At 42.4% G+C, this 24,050-nt stretch overlaps 1 protein-coding gene across 4 annotated transcripts in view; it reads left to right on the top strand.

Annotated features, from left to right (window-relative positions):
- The first annotated feature begins 244 nt into the window (after positions 1-244).
- The window catches only part of slc44a2.L (solute carrier family 44 (choline transporter), member 2 L homeolog), a 45,659-nt gene continuing 21,853 nt past the window's right edge, over positions 245-24,050 (top strand). For 2 of the 4 annotated variants that reach the window (XM_018250893.2, XM_018250892.2), the window contains exons 1-3: positions 13,610-13,824; positions 20,323-20,371; positions 22,964-23,037. In XM_018250893.2, the coding sequence (XP_018106382.1) occupies positions 13,791-13,824; positions 20,323-20,371; positions 22,964-23,037 (157 nt within the window). In that variant the 5' untranslated portion in view covers positions 13,610-13,790. 4 annotated transcript variants of the gene reach the window in all.

Genomic DNA, 24,050 nt, shown 5'->3' with positions numbered 1-24,050 from the left:
CCCCTAACCCGCCACTATGACAACAGTCCAGTTCACAACAAGCAGCAGGACGGCGGTCTCTATCACTTTAAACACGACCCCACCTCGTGAGAAATTAAAGCAGATAGCGCTCCAGCAGGGCGCCGCCCAACCAAGCCACGCCCACAAAAGACAGTTACATAGAGGAGTAGCGGAGACTGAGCGCCGAGTGGGCGTGGCCGGAGTGAAGACATCTGGTGGAGGAAGGGGGCGGGGCGTGTGGAAGCGCTGAGGAGAAGTGCAGTGGCAGTTGTGAGGCAGAGCAGCAGCGGACAAGGGGCAACTCAGTGCAGCATCTTCGGGGAGATCTGAAGCATAAATACTCATTTTATTCATGTGAGACGGGATTAGCAGCATCACAGCAACCTGGAACCCTCTGCTCCATCGTGAGAGACGGTCACAGCTGGATTAGCAAAGGAATTTGCCAGAGAGGGACATGGAGGATGATGGGAAAAGCCCTCCAGATTCAGCCTATGGTGAGACTGTGGGGTCATTCTGGGTGGGGCAGAAACAAGAGGAGTCTGAGGGATATAATGTACATGTGTCACGTGTGAGCTGTGTTATTGCTCAGTGCTCTTATGGCTTCTAAATGTCCCTTATCCAACAACTGCCCATCCCTGTGCCCCTGACAATACACCCAATGAGGGTTTCCATGGAAGAGTTTTTTCTTCTTAAATGAAGCCAATTCTTTCATCCCAATAATAAAAAAAACAGTCATGGTCTTTTTAAAGATAGGTGTGTTGTGCCACGACTGGTAGTACGCAGATTAATAGACTTTACTCCTTCCCTCTGTAAAGCTCCCCATAGACGCAAAGATTTCTCTTGTCGAACGACCGATTTTAGGGAAGTCCGACCAATCGTTCGAAATTATCGTGCGGTTAGTGGGATTCGAACGATCGTACATCTTACGATTTTTCGGCCGACATCTGTCAGGAAATTGATCGGCCAGGTCAGTCCCAGTGCAATGTATCTATGTTTGCAGGGCCAAGCAGGCAGCTCCCCTTTGTTTTCCTGGCAAATTCTTTTTAGTTGATGGACAATTCGTACAGTCGTTCCGAGATAATTGTGGTCTCACGATGAGGATCTGATCTTTAAAAAATCTCAACATCTATGGCCATCTTAAGTAGGGATGCAGCTTTAAGCGCAATTCATCTTCATTAGCAAAACTGAAATAACACAGAAAAAACAAAGAAATGTGTTTAAACTTTCATAAACTGCCAAATGTTGTAAAATGAACATGGTAATTAGGGGGTGTGGCCACTTAAATCTTTTTGTCCCTCTTTCTATTCTAAATGTTAGGAGGTATGCTATAATCCCTCCCTATAACTCCTCCTATTGCTCCATATAACTCCTCTCTATAACTCCTCCTATTGCTCCATATAACTCCTCCCTATAACTCCTCCTATTGCTCCATATAATCCTCCCTATAACTCCTCCTATTGCTCCATATAACCCCTCTCTATAACTCCTCCTATTGCTCCATATAACTCCTCCCTATAACTCCTCCTATTGCTCCATATAACCCTCCGTATGACTCCTCCTATTGCTCCATAAAACTCCTCCCTATAACTCCTCCTATTGCTCCATATAACCCTCCCTATAACTCCTCCTATTGCTCCATATAACCCTCCCTATAACTCCTCCTATTGCTCCATATAACCCTCCCTATAACTCCTCCTATTGCTCCATATAACCCTCCCTATAACTCCTCCTATTGCTCCATATAAACCCCTCCTAACTCCTCCTATTGCTCCATATAACTCCTCCCTATAACTCCTCCTATTGCTCCATATAACCCTCCCTATAACTCCTCCTATTGCTCCATATAACCCTCCCTATAACTCCTCCTATTGCTCCATATAACCCTCCCTATAACTCCTGCTATTGCTCCATATAACCCTCCGTATGACTCCTCCTATTGCTCCATATAACCCTCCCTATAACTCCTCCTATTGCTCCATATAACCCCTCCCTATAACTCCTCCTATTGCTTCATATAACCCTCCCTATAACTCCTCCTATTGCTCCATATAACCCTCCCTATAACTCCTCCTATTGCTCCATATAACCCTCCCTATAACTCCTCCTATTGCTCCATATAACCCTCCCTATAACTCCTCCTATTGCTCCATATAACCCCTCCCTATAACTCCTCCTATTGCTCTATATAACCCTCCCTATAACTCCTCCTATTGCTCCATATAACCCTCCCTATAACTCCTCCTATTGCTTCATATAACTCCTCCCTATAACTCCTGCTATTGCTCCATATAACCCTCCGTATGACTCCTCCTATTGCTCCATATAACATTTACTATATTACTATAATGTTATTATTCTAACCCTAACAAGATAAATGTCAGAATTAACATTGGATACAATAATAATAATAATAATTAAATTCTAACCTTGCAGCCAATCTTCCTTCTGGGTGAAAAGTCACGGACTCTGGCATCCACTCAGTTTATAAAGTGGAAAGAGACAGGTTTGAAGGGAAAATTAAAAAAAAAACCAATTAATACTAAAGATAGGGTAATCTCTTTAAACCTTATGGGGGTATCCTTGCCTTGCTGTACCTTAATGACAGGGTACAGAACTCTTCTCTGGATCTAGGGGAGCTGATCTCTCTAGAGCTGAGTGACGTGACAGTTGCAGAAGTGAGGGCACCCCATGCTGGAAGCTGCACACATAATAAAGCCCTGAGCTGCCGACCTCTTGGCAATTTTGGGTTCATTACTGAGAGCTTTTAAAGCCTCTTTAACTCAACAATAACTCTTTCTGCATATTTCATGTTTTTCACAACCTTTAGTTCCCGTTTCAGACAGTTGGTTACTCTTTGTCATATCATGCTGCCACAAAGTATGACCTCTTGGCCTAATCCCTGCACTTAGCCTGTAATTTCTCTGCCTGACTCATAACAACTCCCTGCATCTCAGGGGCCACAGGTTCCTTGTACCGGCCCTACACATCCTGTATGCGAATGCTTCTAGAGAGCAGACAGTGGCACAAAGCGCGTGAGGGAGAACAGGAACTAATGACATTTACAGACGGGCTATGCCAGCGATACTGTGCCTGAGCCAAACCCACTCCCCAATTCACAATGCTGCTGCTTGACTGCAGACTGAGACTTGCTCTCTGTGTTCTTCCCCCTATCAGTGTCTGAGAAGGAGCGGTGGGTATTCAGGGGACATTAACTGAGCTGAACAACAATATGGGAATAAGTGATTTGGGTCAAAATTCTAGAAAGTTTTTTGCTCGAGTTGATAAAAAGCATATTGGGCAACCGGTCAGCCTGGATATTATTGTACCATAGATATCGCTCCCCACTTCTGGGATTGGCAGGTTAGAAAATATTGGTTTCTCTTGTACGCCGTTTGTACGCCAGTATCTGTATGTCATGTGATCACCATTTGTCCAAACCGAAATCCAACTTATGTTTAATGCGTTGACACCCATCACATCAACAATCTTTTCAGCCAACCATCATAGCAGTCGTTATGTTAAAGGGGTTGTTCTCCTTCGTATGAACTTTTAGGGGCAGATTTATCAAGGGTCGAAGTGAAAATTCAAAGTAAAAAAATTAAAATTTCGAGATAATTTTTGTGTACTTCGACTAGGGAATAGTCCAAATTCGATTTGAATTTGAAACTCTACTGTACTATCTTCGAGTTCGACCATATAAACTATATTAGTACTTACCTGTAATCTACTGTGGATCCTGTGCTTGAATGGCTGCCCCCATGGCTACACAGCAGCTTGTTTATCTAAACTATAGTAGTACTTATCTGTTATCTACTGTGTATCCTGTGCTTGAATGGCTGCCCCCATGGCTACACAGCAGCTTGTTTATATAAACTATAGTAGTACTTATCTGTTATCTACTGTGTATCCTGTGCTTGAATGGCTGCCCCCATGGCTACACAGCAGCTTGTTTATATAAACTATAGTAGTACTTATCTGTTATCTACTGTGTATCCTGTGCTTGAATGGCTGCCCCCATGGCTACACAGCAGCTTGTTTATATAAACTATAGTAGTACTTATCTGTTATCTACTGTGTATCCTGTGCTTGAATAGCTGTCCCCATGGCTACACAGCAGCTTGTTTATATAAACTATAGTAGTACTTATCTGTTATCTACTGTGTATCCTGTGCTTGAATGGCTGCCCCCATGGCTACACAGCAGCTTGTTTATATAAACTATAGTAGTACTTATCTGTTATCTACTGTGTATCCTGTGCTTGAATGGCTGCCCCCATGGCTACACGGCAGATTGTTTATATAAACTATAGTAGTGTTTCTGAAGCAAATACACAACTTTTACCAGTGCATGCTAGCGGTATATTATATGTTAATTACTTTAAAACACTTTTTTGGTGTTACTGTTCCTTTAACAGTGCATTTATACGGCAGGGGCCACGGATCCTGTCTCATACAGAGGCAACATTGCTCCCAGGAGGGTGGTCTTGTTTGGGCAAGCGGCTGCACGTTTCCCTGTTTAGATCTGCTGCTGCTTACTCACTCCATGCCGGGAACGTGTCCTGATGCACAGCAGCAGATATGTTGCAAGGGCTGGAGGCTACAGTACAAAAGAGGGAAGAATCAGATTTCCATCGGGTAGTTGCACAGTACGAGCCATTCACAGAGTGGCTTTTCCTTTGGGGCAAACATTTGTCTTCCTGCCTGATCCCTGTCCCAGCATAGGATTCTGAGGCTTTAGCAACTGAAACTGGCCATAGATAGGGAGATCCGTTCCTTTGCTGATGTCTCCAAACAAGCAGATCTCTCCCTGATATGCCCTAGGGCCCAACAATCACATCACAACGAGAAGAATACGGGCGGTTGGATAAAGGGCCGCATCAATGAACCAATGCGGTCCTTGATCAACGGGATTTTTAAACTCACCGATTTTTGGCCAGATATGAATCGGGGAAGCCCGGCGGAGGGCCCTATACACTGGGCATTAAGATGCCAACTTAGTGTGTCTTAGGCAGCTTATATCTTCCTGTGTATGGGGGCCTTAACTGTGTAGTGCAGGGGTCAGGGCCACTTTAAGTGGGTGAGATTCAGTGAAAAAGGCTCTCTTTGGTGCCCTGTAATACCCTCATCTGGAATATATAAGAGATTGTTCGTTTGAATTATTAGCAAGTGAGATAATAATAAGGTTAAGGTGGCCATAAACTATATGATCTGCTCATTTGGCGAGGTCGATATGAACACCAACGGCAGGACGATATTGGGTTAATCCGAAAGTTTGGCCCTAGGGCCAAACAATCGGATTACAACGAAGAGAATGGGTGTTAACAGGACAGCATCAACTAGCCGAAACCTGCCCGATCGATATCAAGCCGATTTTTTGCCTGATATCGATTGGGGAGACCCATTGGAAGCCCACACACACGGGCAGATAAGATGCCAAATCGTTCTAAAGGACCAATATCAGAAGCTTTAATCTGCCCGTGTACCATTACACTCTTGATCCAGGATCGGTTTTGATCAGTGTCTGTAGTCAAGGGCCCCATTGACCAATATGCAATGTAAACTTGGGGCAACCAATTCCTTCCTGAGAATAGAGTGGGAGTGAACATCCATCAGGGATTTAGGTAATATGGCAATGTGGAAAAGTTAAACTATGTGGCCGCAATGGATGAATTTACCCTGGTGGGCCAGTCCAGCCCTGGTTCTGATTGCTGATTTGCCTTCTATTGGACATCAGAAACCTCTAAAAATGCCGTCATCCCAACAACAGACATAAAGCCACTGTTAGCGGATCACTCTCCGGTGCTTTTCTATAAACCAATTTCTTAATGCCCAAAGCACTATAGTCACTCCTGGAACACCGTCCCCATTGCAGTGCTATGTACTAATATTAGAAATAGATTGTACCATGATAAATACAGACTGTCAGACCCTGCCAGCACCCGTCTGTGGTTATATAACTCACCAACCGCAACTTCTGTTAATATATTAAGACTCTAACTCAGTGATCCCCAACCAGTAGCTCGTGAGCAACATGTTGCTCTCCAACACCTTGGATGTTGCTCTCTGGGTCCTCAGAGCAGATGCTTATTTTTGAATTCCAGGCTTGGAAGCAAGTTTTAATTGCATAAAAACTAAGTATAGTGCCAAGTAGAGCCTCTTGTAGGCTACCAGTCCACATAGGGGCAACCAAATAGCCAATCACAGCCCTTATTTTGGCACCCAAGGGACTATTTTATGCTTGTGTTGCTCTCCAACTCTTTTTACATTTGAATGTGGCTCCCGGGTAAAAAAAGGTTGGGGACCCCTGCTCTAACTCATGTGATGTAAAACAGCCTGATATCAAGGGATGCATCTAATCCAGGATTTGGCAAAGATTTGACCTTTTTCAGCCAGACCCAAGTGCCTGGACAAACCAAATCCAAAAAAAATCACTTGAATTTTTGTCACACAAACAAGGAAGTCAAAAATATTTCAAGCATGGGATTCTCTTCCCCCCTCTTTTTCCTAATTTAGACATGCAAATTAGGATTCGGTTCAGTATTTGTCCGAATCTTTCACAAAGGATTTGGAATTCAGGGGATTCAGAAATAGGGGATTCAGTGCTACTGAAAAATCAATTATATACTATATAATATTTCTTCTGGATGAGTATGTGGCTCCCTATCGGATAACTGTGGCCCTCACTTGCTGCCATTTGCTCATGACAGGCCGGGGTTAGATTGACGGTGCCATTTTTATTTTGGGAAACAGAGGTCCCCTGAGGATAGCGAGAGAGACTCGACCTTTATTTGTAGGAAACAGATGTTCAGAGATTTAATTTGGGTGGTTCTGAGAAATGGGGGGGAAGAAAGAGAAACTTTTCTGCCCTAGAAGAATGGAAACTGAGATACAGAGATAGTGAAGGCTCATACAGCAGTTATAGGTATATATATATATATATATATATATATATATATATATATATAAATATATAGATATAGATATAGATATATAGATATATAGTCAAATACAAGAGTCCTCTGCACTATATATATTAAAAGGGCAAGTCAACCACAAAATAAAATGTAATTAAAGAAAACATTATTCCAAGCAACTTTGCAATTTACATTTATTACAAATTTTCTATGGTTTTTAAGTTATTTTTATATGTATTGCTATTGAAAGCAGTGTTTGCCTGTCCCTTTCTATTCTCTGTCCTGATGTCAAGACTGTTGATACAACGTAAGACAAGGCGGCTGATTAACAGACCTTCTCTTTGCTGGGGAACCAAGACTTTTGCAACATTGTTTTAAAAAAAATGACATGTGGGAGAAGCCAATGCTGCTTTCAATATAAATTGTTTTTAACAACAACTTGAAAAGCACTGACGTTTTGTAATGAATGTATATGCTTAGAATTCTGGTTTCTTTTATTAGGCAAATTTTTATTTTTGAGTTGAATTGCCCTTTATGCAACTAAGACTTACTAGTTATAGTTTTAGCCACAACAACAACATAGGGCCCCTCTTAAACCTCTGCACCCTCGCTACCCACAGCTCTGTCATACCAGTGTTCTCAGGAAAGAGTTGCTCGCTGGTATAGTTGGCTGCCACAGTCTGCTGTTTCATTTCCCCTCTCTTGTTTTCTGGTGCTGATTGCAGAAGCCAGTGGGGCCTTGCTTATAGTTCTCTTATAGTGCTCTTGGCCCTGGTTGCCGATTAGTGCCAGGGAGTAGTGATGGGCCAATTTATTAGCCAGGTGCAAATTCGAGGCGAATTTGCCCCGAAAATTCACCTGCGTCACGATTTTGACGGCGGCGTCAAAGTTTTTTCGACGCTGGCAACAGTGCCCGCGCCAATTTAGACGCAGATTGACTTTAATGGCCGCCGGAGTCAAAATCACAGTTTCGCAAATTTTTTGCCAGTTTCGCAAGAAATTTGTGAAATTCATAGCGAAACAGGACAAATTCACCCATCACTACCAGGGAGCTGAAGTGAAGCAGCTGAATATGGCAGCCACCAGCCTCACAGCGCAACCCTGCTTTAGTAAGACCAGTATGGGGGAGCCTGGACTTTTACTATTCCCAAAACAAATTTGTGGACAGGTTTAGGCTAGGTAAGGCAAGGGCATGTAAGGCAAACCACTGCCCATGATCGCTCCCTACTGAGGGGGTAGACAGGCAGAAGAGGTTCGTGCCTAGTGCCCCCAGGGCCGCCATTAGACATCACGGTGCCCTATACAACATTTTCTGAGCCCCCTAGGACCCGCCAACCCCAGCCCCTAAGCCCCACCCCAGATGCCACCCCACACTTAAAACGCTAACCCCCTCCACACACGTTATAAAAAGCCATTAATGGTGAGAGCCCCCCATAAAAAAAACATTGGTGCCAGGGCCCGCATAAAAGTTTTTAATAAAAAAAACAAAAAAACATTGGCGCCAGGGTCCCCCCTTACAAGTTAAAAAGAAACATTGGAACCCCAGAGAATATTTATATTGTCATTGGTGGCAGGGACCTATAGAGTATTTAAATAATACATTGGTGAAAAGGGGTTTAATAAAATTTTTAAAAAAAAAGTTCAGTAGAATTGAACTCGTGACTTTAGGACTTTGGCTCCTTTCGTGACTTTGGGTCTTTTTCCTAGCTTCAGTACTTAAATTTCGGGTCTTTTTGCGGCTTCGGTCTTTTCGTGGCTTCAGAACTTCGGCTCTTTGAGACTTCGGCAGGCGCGGCTTTGGCAGGGGGCCCGAAGAGAACAGAGTGGCCGGGCCCGGTACAACAGTACCCCCTGTGCCCCCCTGATGGTGGTCCTGAGTGCCCCCACCACCACTGTTGTGCCCTATGCCTTTTTTGCCTACCCTAGCAGGTATTTGCACAAGGTCTAGTAACCAAGAACAACCAATCAGTTTGCTTCATTACTTGCTGATAGGTTGTCTTGATTTAGATGGAACAGCCCTGACCCATGGACCCCTGAATAGGTGGGGGATCGATGCGATGAAAGTGCCTGGAGTAGATGTGGCCTTTACCTAAAATGTTCCAAGGAGGGAGCTCTTAGAGGGCCAGTTATAGCTAAATCACCCCAGAGCCTATTCTAGAGATTATAAGTATTTATAAAAGAGGTGGGAAAGATTCAGTATAAAGGCAAAATTAGACCTCACTTCTGAGGGATTGTGTTTGAGTTCACTATTTGTTCTGGCAGAGACATTACCTGGCGTCTGTGCTCCTTGTTTTTGGTCGTACCGGTTCCATAACCCTGTAATACATTGTGTTCTGTGTCGTACACAAGTAAATATCTCTCTAATAATACCTCTCTCTAGAGTAGACTCTCAGACTCACAAACTGCTAAAAACTGTCATAAAACACAATATGACAGCTATTGCCTGTATGATAAAACCAGTCTATATCGGGGTGATATACAAATATAGGTGCGAAACTGCACAAGTTCAGTTGCCAAAAGCAATTTGTTTCATAGTCAGTTATAGGGTAAAACATGAAGCAAAATGCTGAATGGTTGCTATTGGCAACTGCACTTGTGCAATTACGCACCTATGTTGGTGAATCAGCTCTATAGAGTAAGGTCTCTTTCCTTTCAATACAGGCTCACAGGTAGATATTCCTTTATACCCAGTGTCTCCCACTAAGTATGATGTAGACATTGATATTCTGAGTCAACTTGCAATTGGTCTTCATTTTTTATTATTTGTGGTTTTGGAGTTATTTAGCTTTTCTTTGTTTACCACCTTCAGTTTGGTATTTCAGCAACTGTCTGGTAGCTAGGGTCAAAATGACCTTAGTAACTGAGAAGTGGTTTGAGCGAGAGGCAGGAATATAAATAGCAACGGGCCTGCATAGAAAGATAAGGAATAAAAAATACAAGAAAACCCGGAAATCCGTTATTCAGAAAGTTCCGAATTACGGGAAGGCTGTCTTCCCATAGACTCCATTTTTACTGAATAATCCAAATTTTTAAAACGGATTTCCTTTTTCTCTGTAATAATAAAACAGTAGGTTGTACTTGATCCCAACTAAGATATAATTAATCCTTATTAGAAGCAAAACGAGCCTATTGGGTTTATTTAATGTTTAAATGATTTTCTAATAGACTTAAGGTATGAAGATCCAAATTACAGACAGATCCATTAAACAGAAAACCCCAGGTCCCAAGCATTATGGAAAACAGGTCCCATACCTGTATATATATATATATATATATATATATATATATATATATATATATATATATATATATATATATATATATATTTACGCACCTATATTACATATATATTAGTGTTAACCCGGTGATGCCAATCTATCCACCAATCAACAGCTGCCAATATTAGACTTGCAGCCCGACTATGTGCCAGCAGGTGGCAGTTGCACTTTACAGTATGGAGCATAGAAACAAGAAGGTTCCTCCTCCTCAGGTGCACTCCTGAGATAATAAGAGAGAATTAAAGGTGATAAAGATGTTTATAAAGGTATGGGACCTGTCATCCTGAATGCTCGAGACCTGGGGTTTTCCGGATGAAGGGCCTTTCTGTATTTTGGATCTTCATACCTTAAAGGAACAGTAACACCAAAAAATAAAAGTGTTTGAAAGGAATGACAATATAATGTTCAGAAACACTACTATAGTTTATATAAACAAGCTGCTGTGTAGCTATGGGGACAGCCATTCAAGCACAGGATACACAGTAGATAACAGATAAGTACTACTATAGTTTATATAAACAAGCTGCTGTGTAGCTATGGGGACAGCCATTCAAGCACAGGATACACAGTAGATAACAGATAAGTACTACTATAGTTTATATAAACAAGCTGCTGTGTAGCCATGGGAGCAGTCATTCAAGCACAGGATACACAGTAGATAACAGATAAGTACTACTATAGTTTATATAAACAAGCTGCTGTGTAGCCATGGGGCAGCCATTCAAGCACATGATACACAGTAGATAACAGATAAGTACTACTATAGTTTATATAAATAAGCTGCTGTGTAGCCATGTGGGCAGCCATTCAAGCACAGGATACACAGTAGATAACAGATAAGTACTACTATAGTTTATATAAACAAGCTGCTGTGTAGCCATGGGGGCAGCGATTCAAGCACAGGATACACAGTAGATAACAGATAAGTACTACTATAGTTTATATAAACAAGCTGCTATGTAGCTATGGGGGCAGTCATTCAAGCACAGGATACACAGTAGATAACAGATAAGTACTACTATAGTTTATATAAACAAGCTGCTGTGTAGCTATGGGGACAGCCATTCAAGCACAGGATACACAGTAGATAACAGATAAGTACTACTATAGTTTATATAAACAAGCTGCTGTGTAGCCATGGGAGCAGTCATTCAAGCACAGGATACACAGTAGATAACAGATAAGTACTACTATAGTTTATATAAACAATCTGCTGTGTAGCCATGGGGGCAGCCATTCAAGCACAGGATACACAGTAGATAACAGATAAGTACTACTATAGTTTATATAAACAAGCTGCTGTGTAGCTATGGGGACAGCCATTCAAGCACAGGATACACAGTAGATAACAGTTAAGTTTTAAAGAACTCCATTGTATACTACATAGCTTATCAGTCATCTGCTGTGTATCCTGTGCCTTTTTTTTGTTTTTTCAGCTTTGATTGAATAAACTACAGTAGAGTTTCTGAATCGAACACACCAGTTTTACCAGAGCAAAGCAACAGTACATTATATTTTAATTACTTTGATACACTTTGGTTTTTTGATGTTACTGTACCTTTAAATCTACTAAAAACTCAAACATGAGTTAAACTCAACAGACTGGTTTTGCTTCCAATAAGGATTAATTATATCTTAGTTGGGATCAAGCACAAGCTACTGTTTTATTATTACACAGAAAAAGAAAATAATTTTAAAAAATGATAACTATTTGGTGAAAATGGAGTCTATAGGAGCTGGCCTTTCTGTAATTCGGAGCTTTCTGGATAATGGGGTTTCCTGGATAATGGAACTCATACCTGTCGTAGGCTTTATGGACATTGCCATGACTCCTTCAGGCTAATATAATTGACATCAACAAGAAAACGCAGTGTTGTGAAAGCCTGCAATGAATATCATTTTAGTTACTCAAGCTATTGCTCTGGGGCAGAGGCACATGGGGTGTTTGTACAGAGGCTTTCATTTTTGAGGTTGCCATGCAGCGTTTCATAAGAGCATTAACCCAGATGTCAGTCAATCCAATGGGCACTATTCTGCCATACCCGCCTGCTAAAATGAAAAATCGCCTGCGGCAATGCACTCGCGGCGCTTCGATTTCTGAAGTAGCCCAAATTTTCCTCGTGAGGCAACTTTGGGTGACTTCAGAAATCGAAGTGCTGCGAGTGCCATTGCGCTGGCAGTTTCTCATTATAGCAGCGGGAAGGCAGTTCGAGGAGATTGTCGCCCCGAGGAAGAGGCGATTAGTCGCCAACCGACTAAATCTCCCCGGATCTGCCCCTGCCCTAAGACTTTCCCTTTATCTGCCTATATAGAATAACATTGTTGAAAGCTAAATAAACACATTTCAGCCATGCGCCCCACCTAAATGCGTCTCTGTAAACAAGGAGTAAGCAAACACTGCTCTCAGTAGCAATCCATGTTCTTTTCTTGTGCAAAAGTGGGTGGAGTTCCCCTTTAAAATTTGCTTAATTGTTATTGAGTTATATATTTAGGAAGTGTAAATGTAATATTGGGTCATCTGATCTGGATTACCTGCTTGAGATTTGTCTGGATCCAGAACCAAATTCAGTGCATCACTATTAGACATTCAAACAGGAGGTGCAAGGATAGCCCCCCCCCTACAGGTCATTTTTATTTTTATATAAATGTAAATAAGCAGATAATGAATCACTGGATATGGACGGCTGAAATAGGGTGAAAATCTGGGCACGTGCCCATTCCTGCTGCCAAGTCTGGGAGTAACAACAGAGGTCTGATAGGCGGCAGTTTGTAGAAACGGACCTCCCAGGGAACCAAACTTGCTCAGGTGGTCTGGCAGTAAAGGCAAATGCAGTGCCTCCCAATAGGATGCCATTAGCAGCAACTCTGTTCTGCACCTTGTAGTTGTATCACCTGAGCTGTGATGAGCAGGAAAGAAAGAATGTGCCTGGCAGTTAGTGGGCGGCAGCAAATTCCTATTCTGGATTAATTACCTCTAGCAACCAATCAGCATTTAGATCTGATCAGTCCACTGCAGTAGGACTAATGAAAGACGAGTTCTTATTGGCTGCCATGAATTACTAATATTTAATCATCCCAAGAATAGAAAATCTGCTGCAATTCCCGCCCCCAGGTGCTGTTCATAAGGTGCAGCATCCCATAGCAGCAATGTCGTTGTTGGATGTGAACTACAAATCCCAGCATCCCACGGTATTTATACTTTCAACTCTGCCTCAGATAAAGATGCCACTGACTACAACTCCCAGCATCCTCTGCAGTAATAGCTCATTGACTTTTAGTAGGAGGGCAGCTTTGGATGTCCCTGCCCAACATCCAATGCAATTCTCACTCCTCCTACCCCCTGTTCCATGCGACTCTCCCTCCCCATTAGCCTTTATAAACCTGACTCTCGTTAGACCAGTTTGGAAGCTGGGGAGGTGCAATTGGGTGTCTGGGACCAGCTGACCCAGGGAGGGGGGGGGGGTGAGAGGAGCAGAATAAGGGCAGAATGAAAGAGAGGGAGGGGCAAGAAGGGGTTATGAGAAGAAAATAACAACAGAGGGAGTGGAGAGAAGGAGGAGGGGAGTGAGATTTCGAGGCCAGAAGCCGCACACAGCAGCATGGGGGACCAGGAGAATTATTATGGGAAACATGGTAAGTGCTGCTTGTTGCTTTATAATCGCTGCATCTTTATTAGTTGCTAATGCTTGCAGGGAGTTAGAGGAGCAAATTACTGCCTTTATGTACCTGTCTGGGTCAGATTTGCTACAATCTGTACTGCCGAGTTCTACCATCAGAGTCTTATGCAGTAACCAGTTGGTAAATATGCCTGAGCAAGTCTGACCTGGGTGTTCAAAGGGGAACTAGCCCAAAGCAATTTTTACTTTTAGACCCAGTAAACATAACCCCTCCCCAACTGCATCACGGAAAAAAAAAAGTAGTGTAGCCAAACATGGCAGGAGGAACACGGGGTGAAGAAAACGGGTGGACCTGTGTGATAGGTCTAATAAGTTGTAGGGGTTGGGAGTGTACAATCCCTTTAAGCTTATTTAGCCTGTGCTGTTATGGGTTAGGTTAGGAAACCTTTCAGTGTTTGAAAGGAACTAATGACCACAGAGACTGGAGAAACCACTGAAGCCTCCCGTTAACACATGTGACGTCTTCCTCTTTAAGGGATTTGTTTGGGCATTGAGTTTCGGCACAGCCGTGCCAAGTTTATTACCCCTAAGCATCCATAGTCATGGGGAACATGGTAACACAGGTATAGTAGGGAGAGATGGTGCCTATAGTAACAGTGGATAATAGTCTCTGGGAAGGGAGTGTGACTGTGGGATAGCAGGTATAGTAGGGAGAGATGGTGCCTATAGTAACAGTGGATAATAGTCTCTGGGAAGGGAGTGTGACTGTGGGATAGCAGGTATAGTAGGGAGAGATGGTGTCTATAGTAACAGTGGATAATAGTCTCTGGGAAGGGAGTGTGACTGTGGGATAGCAGGTATAGTAGGGAGAGATGGTGTCTATAGTAACAGTGGATAATAGTCTCTGGGAAGGGAGTGTGACTGTGGGATAGCAGGTATAGTAGGGAGAGATGGTGCCTATAGTAACAGTGGATAATAGTCTCTGGGAAGGGAGTGTGACTGTGGGATAGCAGGTATAGTAGGGAGAGATGGTGTCTATAGTAACAGTGGGATAATAGTCTCTGGGAAGGGAGTGTGACTGTGGGATAGCAGGTATAGTAGGGAGAGATGGTGCCTATAGTAACAGTGGATAATAGTCTCTGGGAAGGGAGTATGACTGTGGGATAGCAGGTATAGTAGGGAGAGATGGTGCCTATAGTAACAGTGGATAATAGTCTCTGGGAAGGGAGTGTGACTGTGGGATAGCAGGTATAGTAGGGAGAGATGGTGCCTATAGTAACAGTGGATAATAGTCTCTGGGAAGGGAGTGTGACTGTGGGATAGCAGGTATAGTAGGGAGAGATGGTGCCTATAGTAACAGTGGATAATAGTCTTTGGGAAGGGAGTGTGACTGTGGGATAGCAGGTATAGTAGGGAGAGATGGTGTCTATAGTAACAGTGGATAATAGTCTCTGGGAAGGGAGTGTGACTGTGGGATAGCAGGTATAGTAGGGAGAGATGGTGCCTATAGTAACAGTGGATAATAGTCTCTGGGAAGGGAGTGTGACTGTGGGATAGCAGGTATAGTAGGGAGAGATGGTGCCTATAGTAACAGTGGGATAATAGTCTCTGGGAAGGGAGTGTGACTGTGGGATAGCAGGTATAGTAGGGAGAGATGGTGTCTATAGTAACAGTGGATAATAGTCTCTGGGAAGGGAGTGTGACTGTGGGATAACAGGTATAGTAGGGAGAGATAGTGCCTATAGTAACAGTGGGATAACAGTCTCTGGTAAGGGAGTGTAACTGTGGGATAGCAGGTATAGTAGGGAGAGATGGTGCCTATAGTAACAGTGGGATAATAGTCTCTGGGAAGGGAGTGTGACTGTGGGATAGCAGGTATAGTAGGGAGAGATGGTGTCTATAGTAACAGTGTTTCCAGACAATGTAAGCAAGTCTGTCATTACACAGTGGCTAGCATGGCTGGAGGCTCACATCTGATCCCCATATATACATCAATATAAATACAGGGTGTGGAGGGTGTGTGCAGCCAAGGAATCTGCTTGCAGTGTGTGAATAGAATAGAAATACAAGCTGTATGTGCTACCCCCCCCCCCCCCAGCACAAAGTAAAAGCCAGTGTTTGTACATCAGTGTGTAACAGGAATAGTCTGGTTAACCCTTTCCTTTGCGCACTGGCTGCCACACATTCTTATCTGTGGCTATAGGAGCAAACATCCCGGTGGCGCCAATATCAGCCGGTACTTTTATTGCCAGATAAGGATCTCAAGCAGAATCTTGTCACTGCCTTTGTTTACATTGTAAACACATTGATCTTGCAGGAATAACACCTCATGTGATATTGGCCTTAGGGCAGATTTGGGGATATTAGTCTAATTAGAAATCTCCTCTTCTTTGGGGGTGACTAACCTCCCAAACTGCCTTCCTGCTGGCTAGAATGTAAATCGCCAGCGGATTGGCACTCTGAGCGCTTTGTTTTCCGAAGTTGCCTCGGAAACTTGTTGAGACTTTGGAAAACGAAGCGCTCAGAGTGCCATTCCGCCGGCGATTTACATTCTAGCCAGCAGGAAGGCAGTTTGGGGAGATTAGTCGCCCCAAGAAAGGAGATTTGTTGTCGGGCGACTAATCTCCCCGAATCTGACTGTGTCTCTGCCCTAAGCCCTATAGCACACGGGTGTCACTGCTGCAAATGCTGCTGAATCAAAAGTGTTCTATGGGACCTTATTGCAGCCCCTCTGGCATTTGCCAGAACCCACAGATTGCCAGTCCAGGCCTGTGGGTGATGGTACAGAGCACTGAGAGGTGGGACTACCATAGTGAATAATCCACAGCAGCTCCCGCCATTTATACATATCCTTATGGTACAGCTACACATGGGAGGGGCACATGGGGCATTTGCCTCCACAAATTGCCCAAAATATTGATGAATGGGGCCAAATAATTGTCCCACCACGTTGCTTGGGAAATTTGGCGGCCTTGCCAATCAAGTGGAGTTTAAAGGAGAACTAAAGCTTAACTAAAGAAGTGGCTAGAAATGTTGTACATTATGTTTTGTGCTTCTGTATTATTTATTAATATTATTTGTATTTATATAGCGCCAACATATTGCATAGCACTGTAAAGTAAATGTGATTATACAACTAAATCACATGAATTTTATACATAGAACATATGGAGTTACATACATCACAATCAATACCGGTACAAAAGGTGAGGGAGGCCCTATGCAGAAAGAGCTTACACTCTAAAGGAAAGGGAGTAATACACAAGGTGTGGGAGTGGGCAAGATCGAATTAAGTGGGTGAGAAATGTGGTACTGTATGTGGTGTTGCGTTTGGTAGTTAAGCAGAGTGAGGGTAGGCTTCTCGAAAGAAGTGCGTTGTCAGAGATTTCTTGAAAGCAGAAAGGTTGGAAGAAAGAAGGACAGACCGTGGGAGAGAGTTCCAGAGGAGGGGTGCAGCCCTTGCAAAGTCTTGAATGCGAGCATGTGAGGAGGTAATGAGAGAAGAGTTGAGTAGCAGGTCAGTAGAGGAGCGTAGTAAGCGATTGGGTGAGTATATAGAGATGAGTTCAGAGATGTAGGGTGGGGCAGAGTTATAAAGTGCTTTGAATGTCAGATTCATTAATTTGAATTTGATTCTGAAAGGTAGCGGAAGCCAGTGCAGGGATTGACAGAATGGGCTGTACCAGCCCAAGGCAACCACAGCCCTTTAGCAGTAAAGATCTGTGTCTCCAAAGATGCCCCAGTAGCTCCCCATCTTCTTTTCTGCTGATTCACTGCACATGCTCTGTGCTGCTGTCACTTACTGAGCTTAGGGACCTACTCACAATATACAGTACACATAGAATAGAAATGTCACAATATAAGGCTGATTAGTAATTAATACAGATAATTACTACATGGCAGCACAGAAACCAGTGCAATTAGCATCAGAATTTAATAATGAGCAAACCTGTAGCATCAGCTTATATTACAGCCAGGGAAGCTCATTTTCTGCTGGATAATTAGTGACGAGCCCTAAGCTTAGCTTCTCAACAGCCAATCAGAGCCCACTGAGCATGTGAGTGTCACAGACACTTTCCAGGATGGTGACCCCCTGTGACAAGTTTGTCCTGGATCATTGCTGCTATTGACAAGCTCAAACTTTAGGCTGGTGCAATAAGTTTGGTGTATAAAATATATGGTGTTTTAGCCATATTCATGTTTAGGGTTTAGTTCTCCTTTAAGGTTTCCTGACAACAGCAGTTCCTTCCAAATATCTCCAGCCAGTGGGACAAACATTTCAACCCCATTTGTCTTTGATACACCCCCATATTCCTCACTATGCCAAGTGTGTACATTCCTAATAGTACAACATATGTGTCCCATAGTTCTCTCCTCCACAGTGGAATGAACAGCCATCGTTGACTCCTTCCCCCCCACTGTTTTTCAATTCCAGAAGCAACAAGACATTTAAACTAGACTGGCTGCTGAAGTGGAAATTGGGACAGTTGGGAGGAATTCACTGGTCAGTTATGGACGGAGTTATTCATAACCTTCACTGCTAAAAATGTCTTGGCACTCATGCTTCTAGCTATTCAGTCTCGAGCTAGACATTAAGGCTACAGGAGCTTGAGTGTGAGCTCTGGTGGGAAGCTTTGTTGGACTATAAATGATTAGAATATTGCAAGTCATTGTCATACAGTGTGTGGCTTACTCTGCTCTGTAGAACGCATCACTTTTAGTGTTTCATTCGATCTAGGAAACCACAACCTTCTATAATGGCCGGAAATGCACTTGGGAAGTACTTATAGGTTCTCCAACTTGAACACAAAAGGATTTCCTTAGTGCCAGCGCTGGAAGTTATAAGTGGCAGTTTAGAGGCAAAGTGGATCTCTGTATGCAGTCGGCACTAAATGGCAGGGCCACATGGTGGTACAGTAAGGGGACCGTCCCAGCATGTCATAATGGGTCCCCTTTATGCTGCGACAGAATGTTCTGTTATACAGATCGGTAGAATATTAGCTGCCATAAAGCAGGGCTGGACTGCTGCTTACAATGGGGATCAGATAGGATCTGTGCAGCCACTGGGATAGAATGCTCTTTTATACAGATAGCTAGAATCTCAGCTGCCATAAAGCAGGACAGGACTGCTGCTTACAATGAGGATCAGATAAGATCTGTGCAGCCACTGGGACAGAATGCTCTGTTATACAGATAGCTAGAATCTCAGCTGCCATAAAGCAGGACAGGACTGCTGCTTACAATGGCTATTGTTTCTCTATGCAAGCAGAGTAACTATGACCATAACTATTGCTGAAAATGCTATTAATGTGATATTAACCCCTTGTACAGTATTTGCCTGATAGCTCATCCTATTTTCACATTGCACAAATGATACCTCAGTCGTTCTGATCATTATTGATATCCGTAATAATGGCTAAGTATTTATGAAGCACCCATTAGACTCCTTTTATAACCCGCACAGCCTAGTGGCTTTAACCAATAATAAGTGAGTTGGTTATAAAGTTCTAGATGGCTGGGGCCCGGGAATAATTGTGCTGCATTCTCTGCATTCATATACATTTGTTCTGTATTTGGGTCTGTTGTTCAGAATAGGAAATGATGTTCTGAAGTCTGTGGCTGGATCTTTTTTTCCAATGATATGGCGTGTCCTGATTTAAATGACTTTTTGGATAAATAGTTTGTGAGGGACTTCACTGACGCTGCTTGTTTTTAATGTGTGGATTGTAATCACATAGCGCTGGTTAGCCAAAATTGTGGATGCCAAAAGGGATGGGGCTTATGAAAAGCAACCTGGGTTTTGAGGAGACGTAGGGTTGGGTGGATGCTTGTTTTGGTTGATGCTCAGGCCATCAGTTGGCATGGGTTTGGGTTTTGATGCCCCATGTAGCTTTTGGAGACACATAAAGAATGGGCGCACAAATGCTTTTCTTTCCAGGAAAGATTGTTCGTTTAATACACACATGTAGAGCTGAATGGTCAGATATACAGATAGAAACAATAGAATTCTACCTGTGTCTGATGATTCAGCACTAACAATGGCCAATGTTCCGGTGCCTACAAATTTTCCGCCTGGGCTGATCGACAAGCCGACCGATATCCAAGTCTTCTGCCAGTATCGGTTGGCTCATCTCCTGCCATCCACGCACTGAATATCGTAAGAACATTAGTTTGTACGATAATATTGGTGTGTGAGGCCACCTTCACACGTTGCTCACCAACCCCTTGGATGTTGTTCCCAGTGGCCTCAATTCCAGGCTTGGAGGCAAGTTTTGGTTGTATAAAAACCAGGAGTACTGCCAGAGTCCCCTTTAGGAGCTACCAATAGCGGCACTAATCTGGCACCCCCAGGAACTTTTTTTTTTTTCATGGTTGTGTTGCTCCCCAACTCTTTTTACATTTAAACGTGGCTCACGGGTAAAAAATAAAGTTGAGGACCCCTGGTGTAGTGTCAGATTGTATATTGCTATACTTGGGTAAGACTGTTCCATTTTAACTTTGTTTCTTTTTGCAGGCGAGCCAAAGAAATACGATCCAAATTTCAAGGGCCCAATCCAGAACAGGTAAGGTTCCTACTATCACTTGACTTTTATGTGAATGGAGATTGTGTTCCAGCTGAAGACCTTGGAGAGATGCCTCTGGTTCCACTGGGACAGCCCTGGTCTAAATAATAGGACCAGTGGCACAGGTCACTGGAGCATGAAGTATGGGAAGGAAACCAGAGTATACTTAGAACGTTCAACTGGGATCCTTGCCATGTTCAAATACCGCAGGTTCTCTTGCTCTTTCCCCTGCTCCACCCTCTACTATAGGTCAACAGGAGCTGTGTCAGTAATCCACAGTAGCATGTCCTGTGCCCATAAAACCTGGTCTCTATTCTATATGTCTGCTTAGAGTTTCAGTTTTAAGGTGCTTATGCAGGACCCAAGGATTCCTGCAACCCCTTCCAGGGGGTTCTGATTTGGTTTGGCCCATCAGTTATCCATCAAATCACCTGGGCAGATCTAAATCACACTGTGATTGGGTTCAGCCTGAATTAAATGCTGAACTCGGAGCTTCTGTGTTTTAGTTGACTTTAGCACTTAAAGGGGTTGTTTGCCTTTAAATTAACTTTTAGTATCGTATAGAGAGTGATATTTGGAGACAGTTTGCAATTTGTTTTAATTTTTTATTAGTGTTTTTTGTTTAGCTTTTTATTCAGCCACTCTCCAGTTTGCAATGTTAGCAATCTGGTTGTTAGGGTCCAAATGACCCTAGCAACCATGCACTGATTTCAATGAGAGCCTGAAATATAAATAGGAGAGTCTTGAATAGAAAGGCGAGTAATAAAATGTAGCAATAACAATAAATTTGTAGCCTTGCAAGAGCGTTGGTTATTTTGATGGGGTCAGTGACCTCCATTTGAAAGATGGAAAGAGTTAGAAGAAAAAAAGGCAAATAATTCAAAAACTAAAAAAACAAAAGGTTTCTTAGGATTAGCCATTCCATAACTTTAAGGTGGGTCGATACACGCTCCCATTTTGGAAGCTTTTAACCCGTGTGTTTTTAGTAGAGGTTCTATGAGTCACTCGGAAATAATTGAAACACACCAGCTACGTATAAGCAAAAGTTTTATTACATACATTAAATGAAGAAGATCTACGTTACTGACTGAGCAAGCACCCCCTCTCTGCCTCCAAGACTGGGAGATCCCGATACAGACTGCAGATCGAGGCTCAAGTGGCTTCAGATCCTATGGCTGCATGCATAACCTCCACGAGCGAACCTCAACTGACCCAATGGGGACCCCCAGTTTATATATGTTTAAATACAATAAGCTCATTTAGTGATTTTAGTCAATAACGTGTATAATGATTTGTTTAATAACAGATCTTGTTTCCCATGCAAATTCAAAAAATTCTATATATGGCACAGGTTAAAGCGGTCCTGTCACCCAGACATAAAAAGCTGTATAATAAAAAAAGTCCTTTTCAAATTAAACATGAAATCCAAATTCTTTTATTTTATTTTTCTATTAAAGTATTCATAGCTGTTGTAAACTCATTTAAAAATAGCTGTCAATCAAATATTGTCTGCCCCTCCTTAGGAACAGAGGCGGGGCAATTATTTTCACTTTCCATTCAGCACTTCCTAGATGTCTCTGCTCTCCCCACATTCCCCAAGTTCTCTTCACCATTTAATTGTGTAGCCAGGACATGGGGATGGACATCAGGTCCCCCATTCTGGTGCACAAACAAGATTCTGAGATGATACAAGGCTTGTCTTAATAACAGTGTCCTCAATATGGCTCCTGCCTGCTTGCTATAATTATAAATTCCCAGACCACAGGAAATATGATTCAAATAACTTATACAGTGTATTTAAAGTTAATTTTGCTTGACAAACGTGATAAAATAGGATTTGGAATATTTTTTTTTGGGCGACAGGTCCCTTTAAAATAGTGGATAACAGATAACACCATTATGTTCTACAGAGCTTATCTGCTGTGTATCCTGAGCTTTTTCACCTTTGAATGGCTGCCCCCATTGCTACACAGCAGCTTGTTTATATAAACTATAGTAGTACTTATCTGTTATCTACTGTGTATCCTCTGCTTGAATGGCTGCCCCCATGGCTACACAGCAGCTTGTTTATATAAACTATAGTAGTACTTATCTGTTATCTACTGTGTATCCTGTGCTTGAATGGCTACTCCCATTGCTACACAGCAGCTTGTTTATATAAACTATAGTAGTGTTTCTGAAGCAAACACACCAGTTTAACCTGTTCAGGACAACACTATATTATACTTTTATATCTTTAAAACAACTAAATTTTTTAAAGTTCCTTTAACCAACTACTCTTTCTATACCATGATCCCCCCCATGTCTGTAATGGTAAGAGCTTTAGAATTATTTGCTGCTTTTGTCCTTGGGTGTTGCCCTGATGGGAAAATATGAGAGTAGAGCCACACGGGTGCCATTGCCCTTTATGTAGAGTCTCGTGCTGCCTGCGGATGGTTCCCAAGGGAATACAATGAATAGCAGGAAATCAATTTAATGGAGGAAACCTTATTACTGGGAGTGTTTGCAGTTGGGCCTTGCCTGAACTATATGGGTGGAGGAGAGCGTGCAGCGGCAGGCTAATGATAAACTGTATTTGGATTGTATCTCTAGGGGCTGTACGGATATCCTGTGCTGCATTCTCATAGTCTTGGGCATCATCGCGTATGTGGCTGTCGGCATTGTAGGTAAGTCTCCTCCAGCTACCTTTTGTTTTGCACACCGTCCACTTACATTCTGCAGTCAGTGGATTTAATAGTTCCTTCCCACTCTCCATCCGGGATCCATAACGAGCATATTTTTTTCCCGATAATTAACTGTAACAACTAACCCCACTTTACTTAGAGGTTGTTCACCTTTAAGTTAACTTTAAGTATGCTATAGAATGGCCAATTCCAAGCAACTTTTCAATTGGTTTTCATTATTTTTTATATAGTCTTTTTTTGTATTTACCTTCTTCTGACCCTTTCCAGCTTTCAAATAGGGGGTCACTGACCCCATCTAAAAATGAATGGCTACAAATCTGTTATACTTTTTATTACTCATCTTTCTATTCAGGCCTCCTATTCATTGTACAGTTTCTGGTTGTTGGGGTAATTAGGATCCTAGCAACCAGAGTGCTGAAACTGCAAACTAGAGAGCTGCTGAATTAAAAAGCTAAATAACTCACAAATAATAAAAAATGAAAGCTTGTTGCATATTGTCTCAGAATATCACCCCCTTTATCATGCTAAAAATTAACTAAAGGTGAACAACCCCTTTAAATTAACTTTTAGCATGATTTAGAGATTGATATTCTAAGACCATTTGCATTTTTTAAATTTACTTAGCTTTTTGTTCAGCAGCTGTTCGGTTTAGTATTTCAGCAGCTCTCTGGTTGCATAGGAGAGATGGGACTATGAATAAGGAGAGGGCCTGAATGGAAAGATAAGTAATAAAATGTAGCCATTCAATTGTATCCTCACAGAGAAATTGTTTTTGGCTTCTTATCCCTCCATTTGAAAGCTGGAAAGAATCTGTAGAGGAAGGCAAATAATTCGATACCTATAAATAAAGAGAGACAGTTTCAAGGTTGCTAGGAATAGGCTATTCTATCCCATACTAAAACTTAATTTAAAGGTGTACCATCCTTTAATATGCCTATAGAATCATCCATATCCTGCATGATTTTATTTTATTTATTTATTTATTTATTTGCATT

The sequence above is a fragment of the Xenopus laevis genome, chromosome 3L (genome assembly GCF_017654675.1).
Source record: "Xenopus laevis strain J_2021 chromosome 3L, Xenopus_laevis_v10.1, whole genome shotgun sequence".
NCBI lineage: Eukaryota > Metazoa > Chordata > Amphibia > Anura > Pipidae > Xenopus > Xenopus laevis.
The sequence above is the reverse complement of the archived record's forward strand: the minus strand, read 5'-3'. Positions and strand labels throughout refer to the sequence as shown.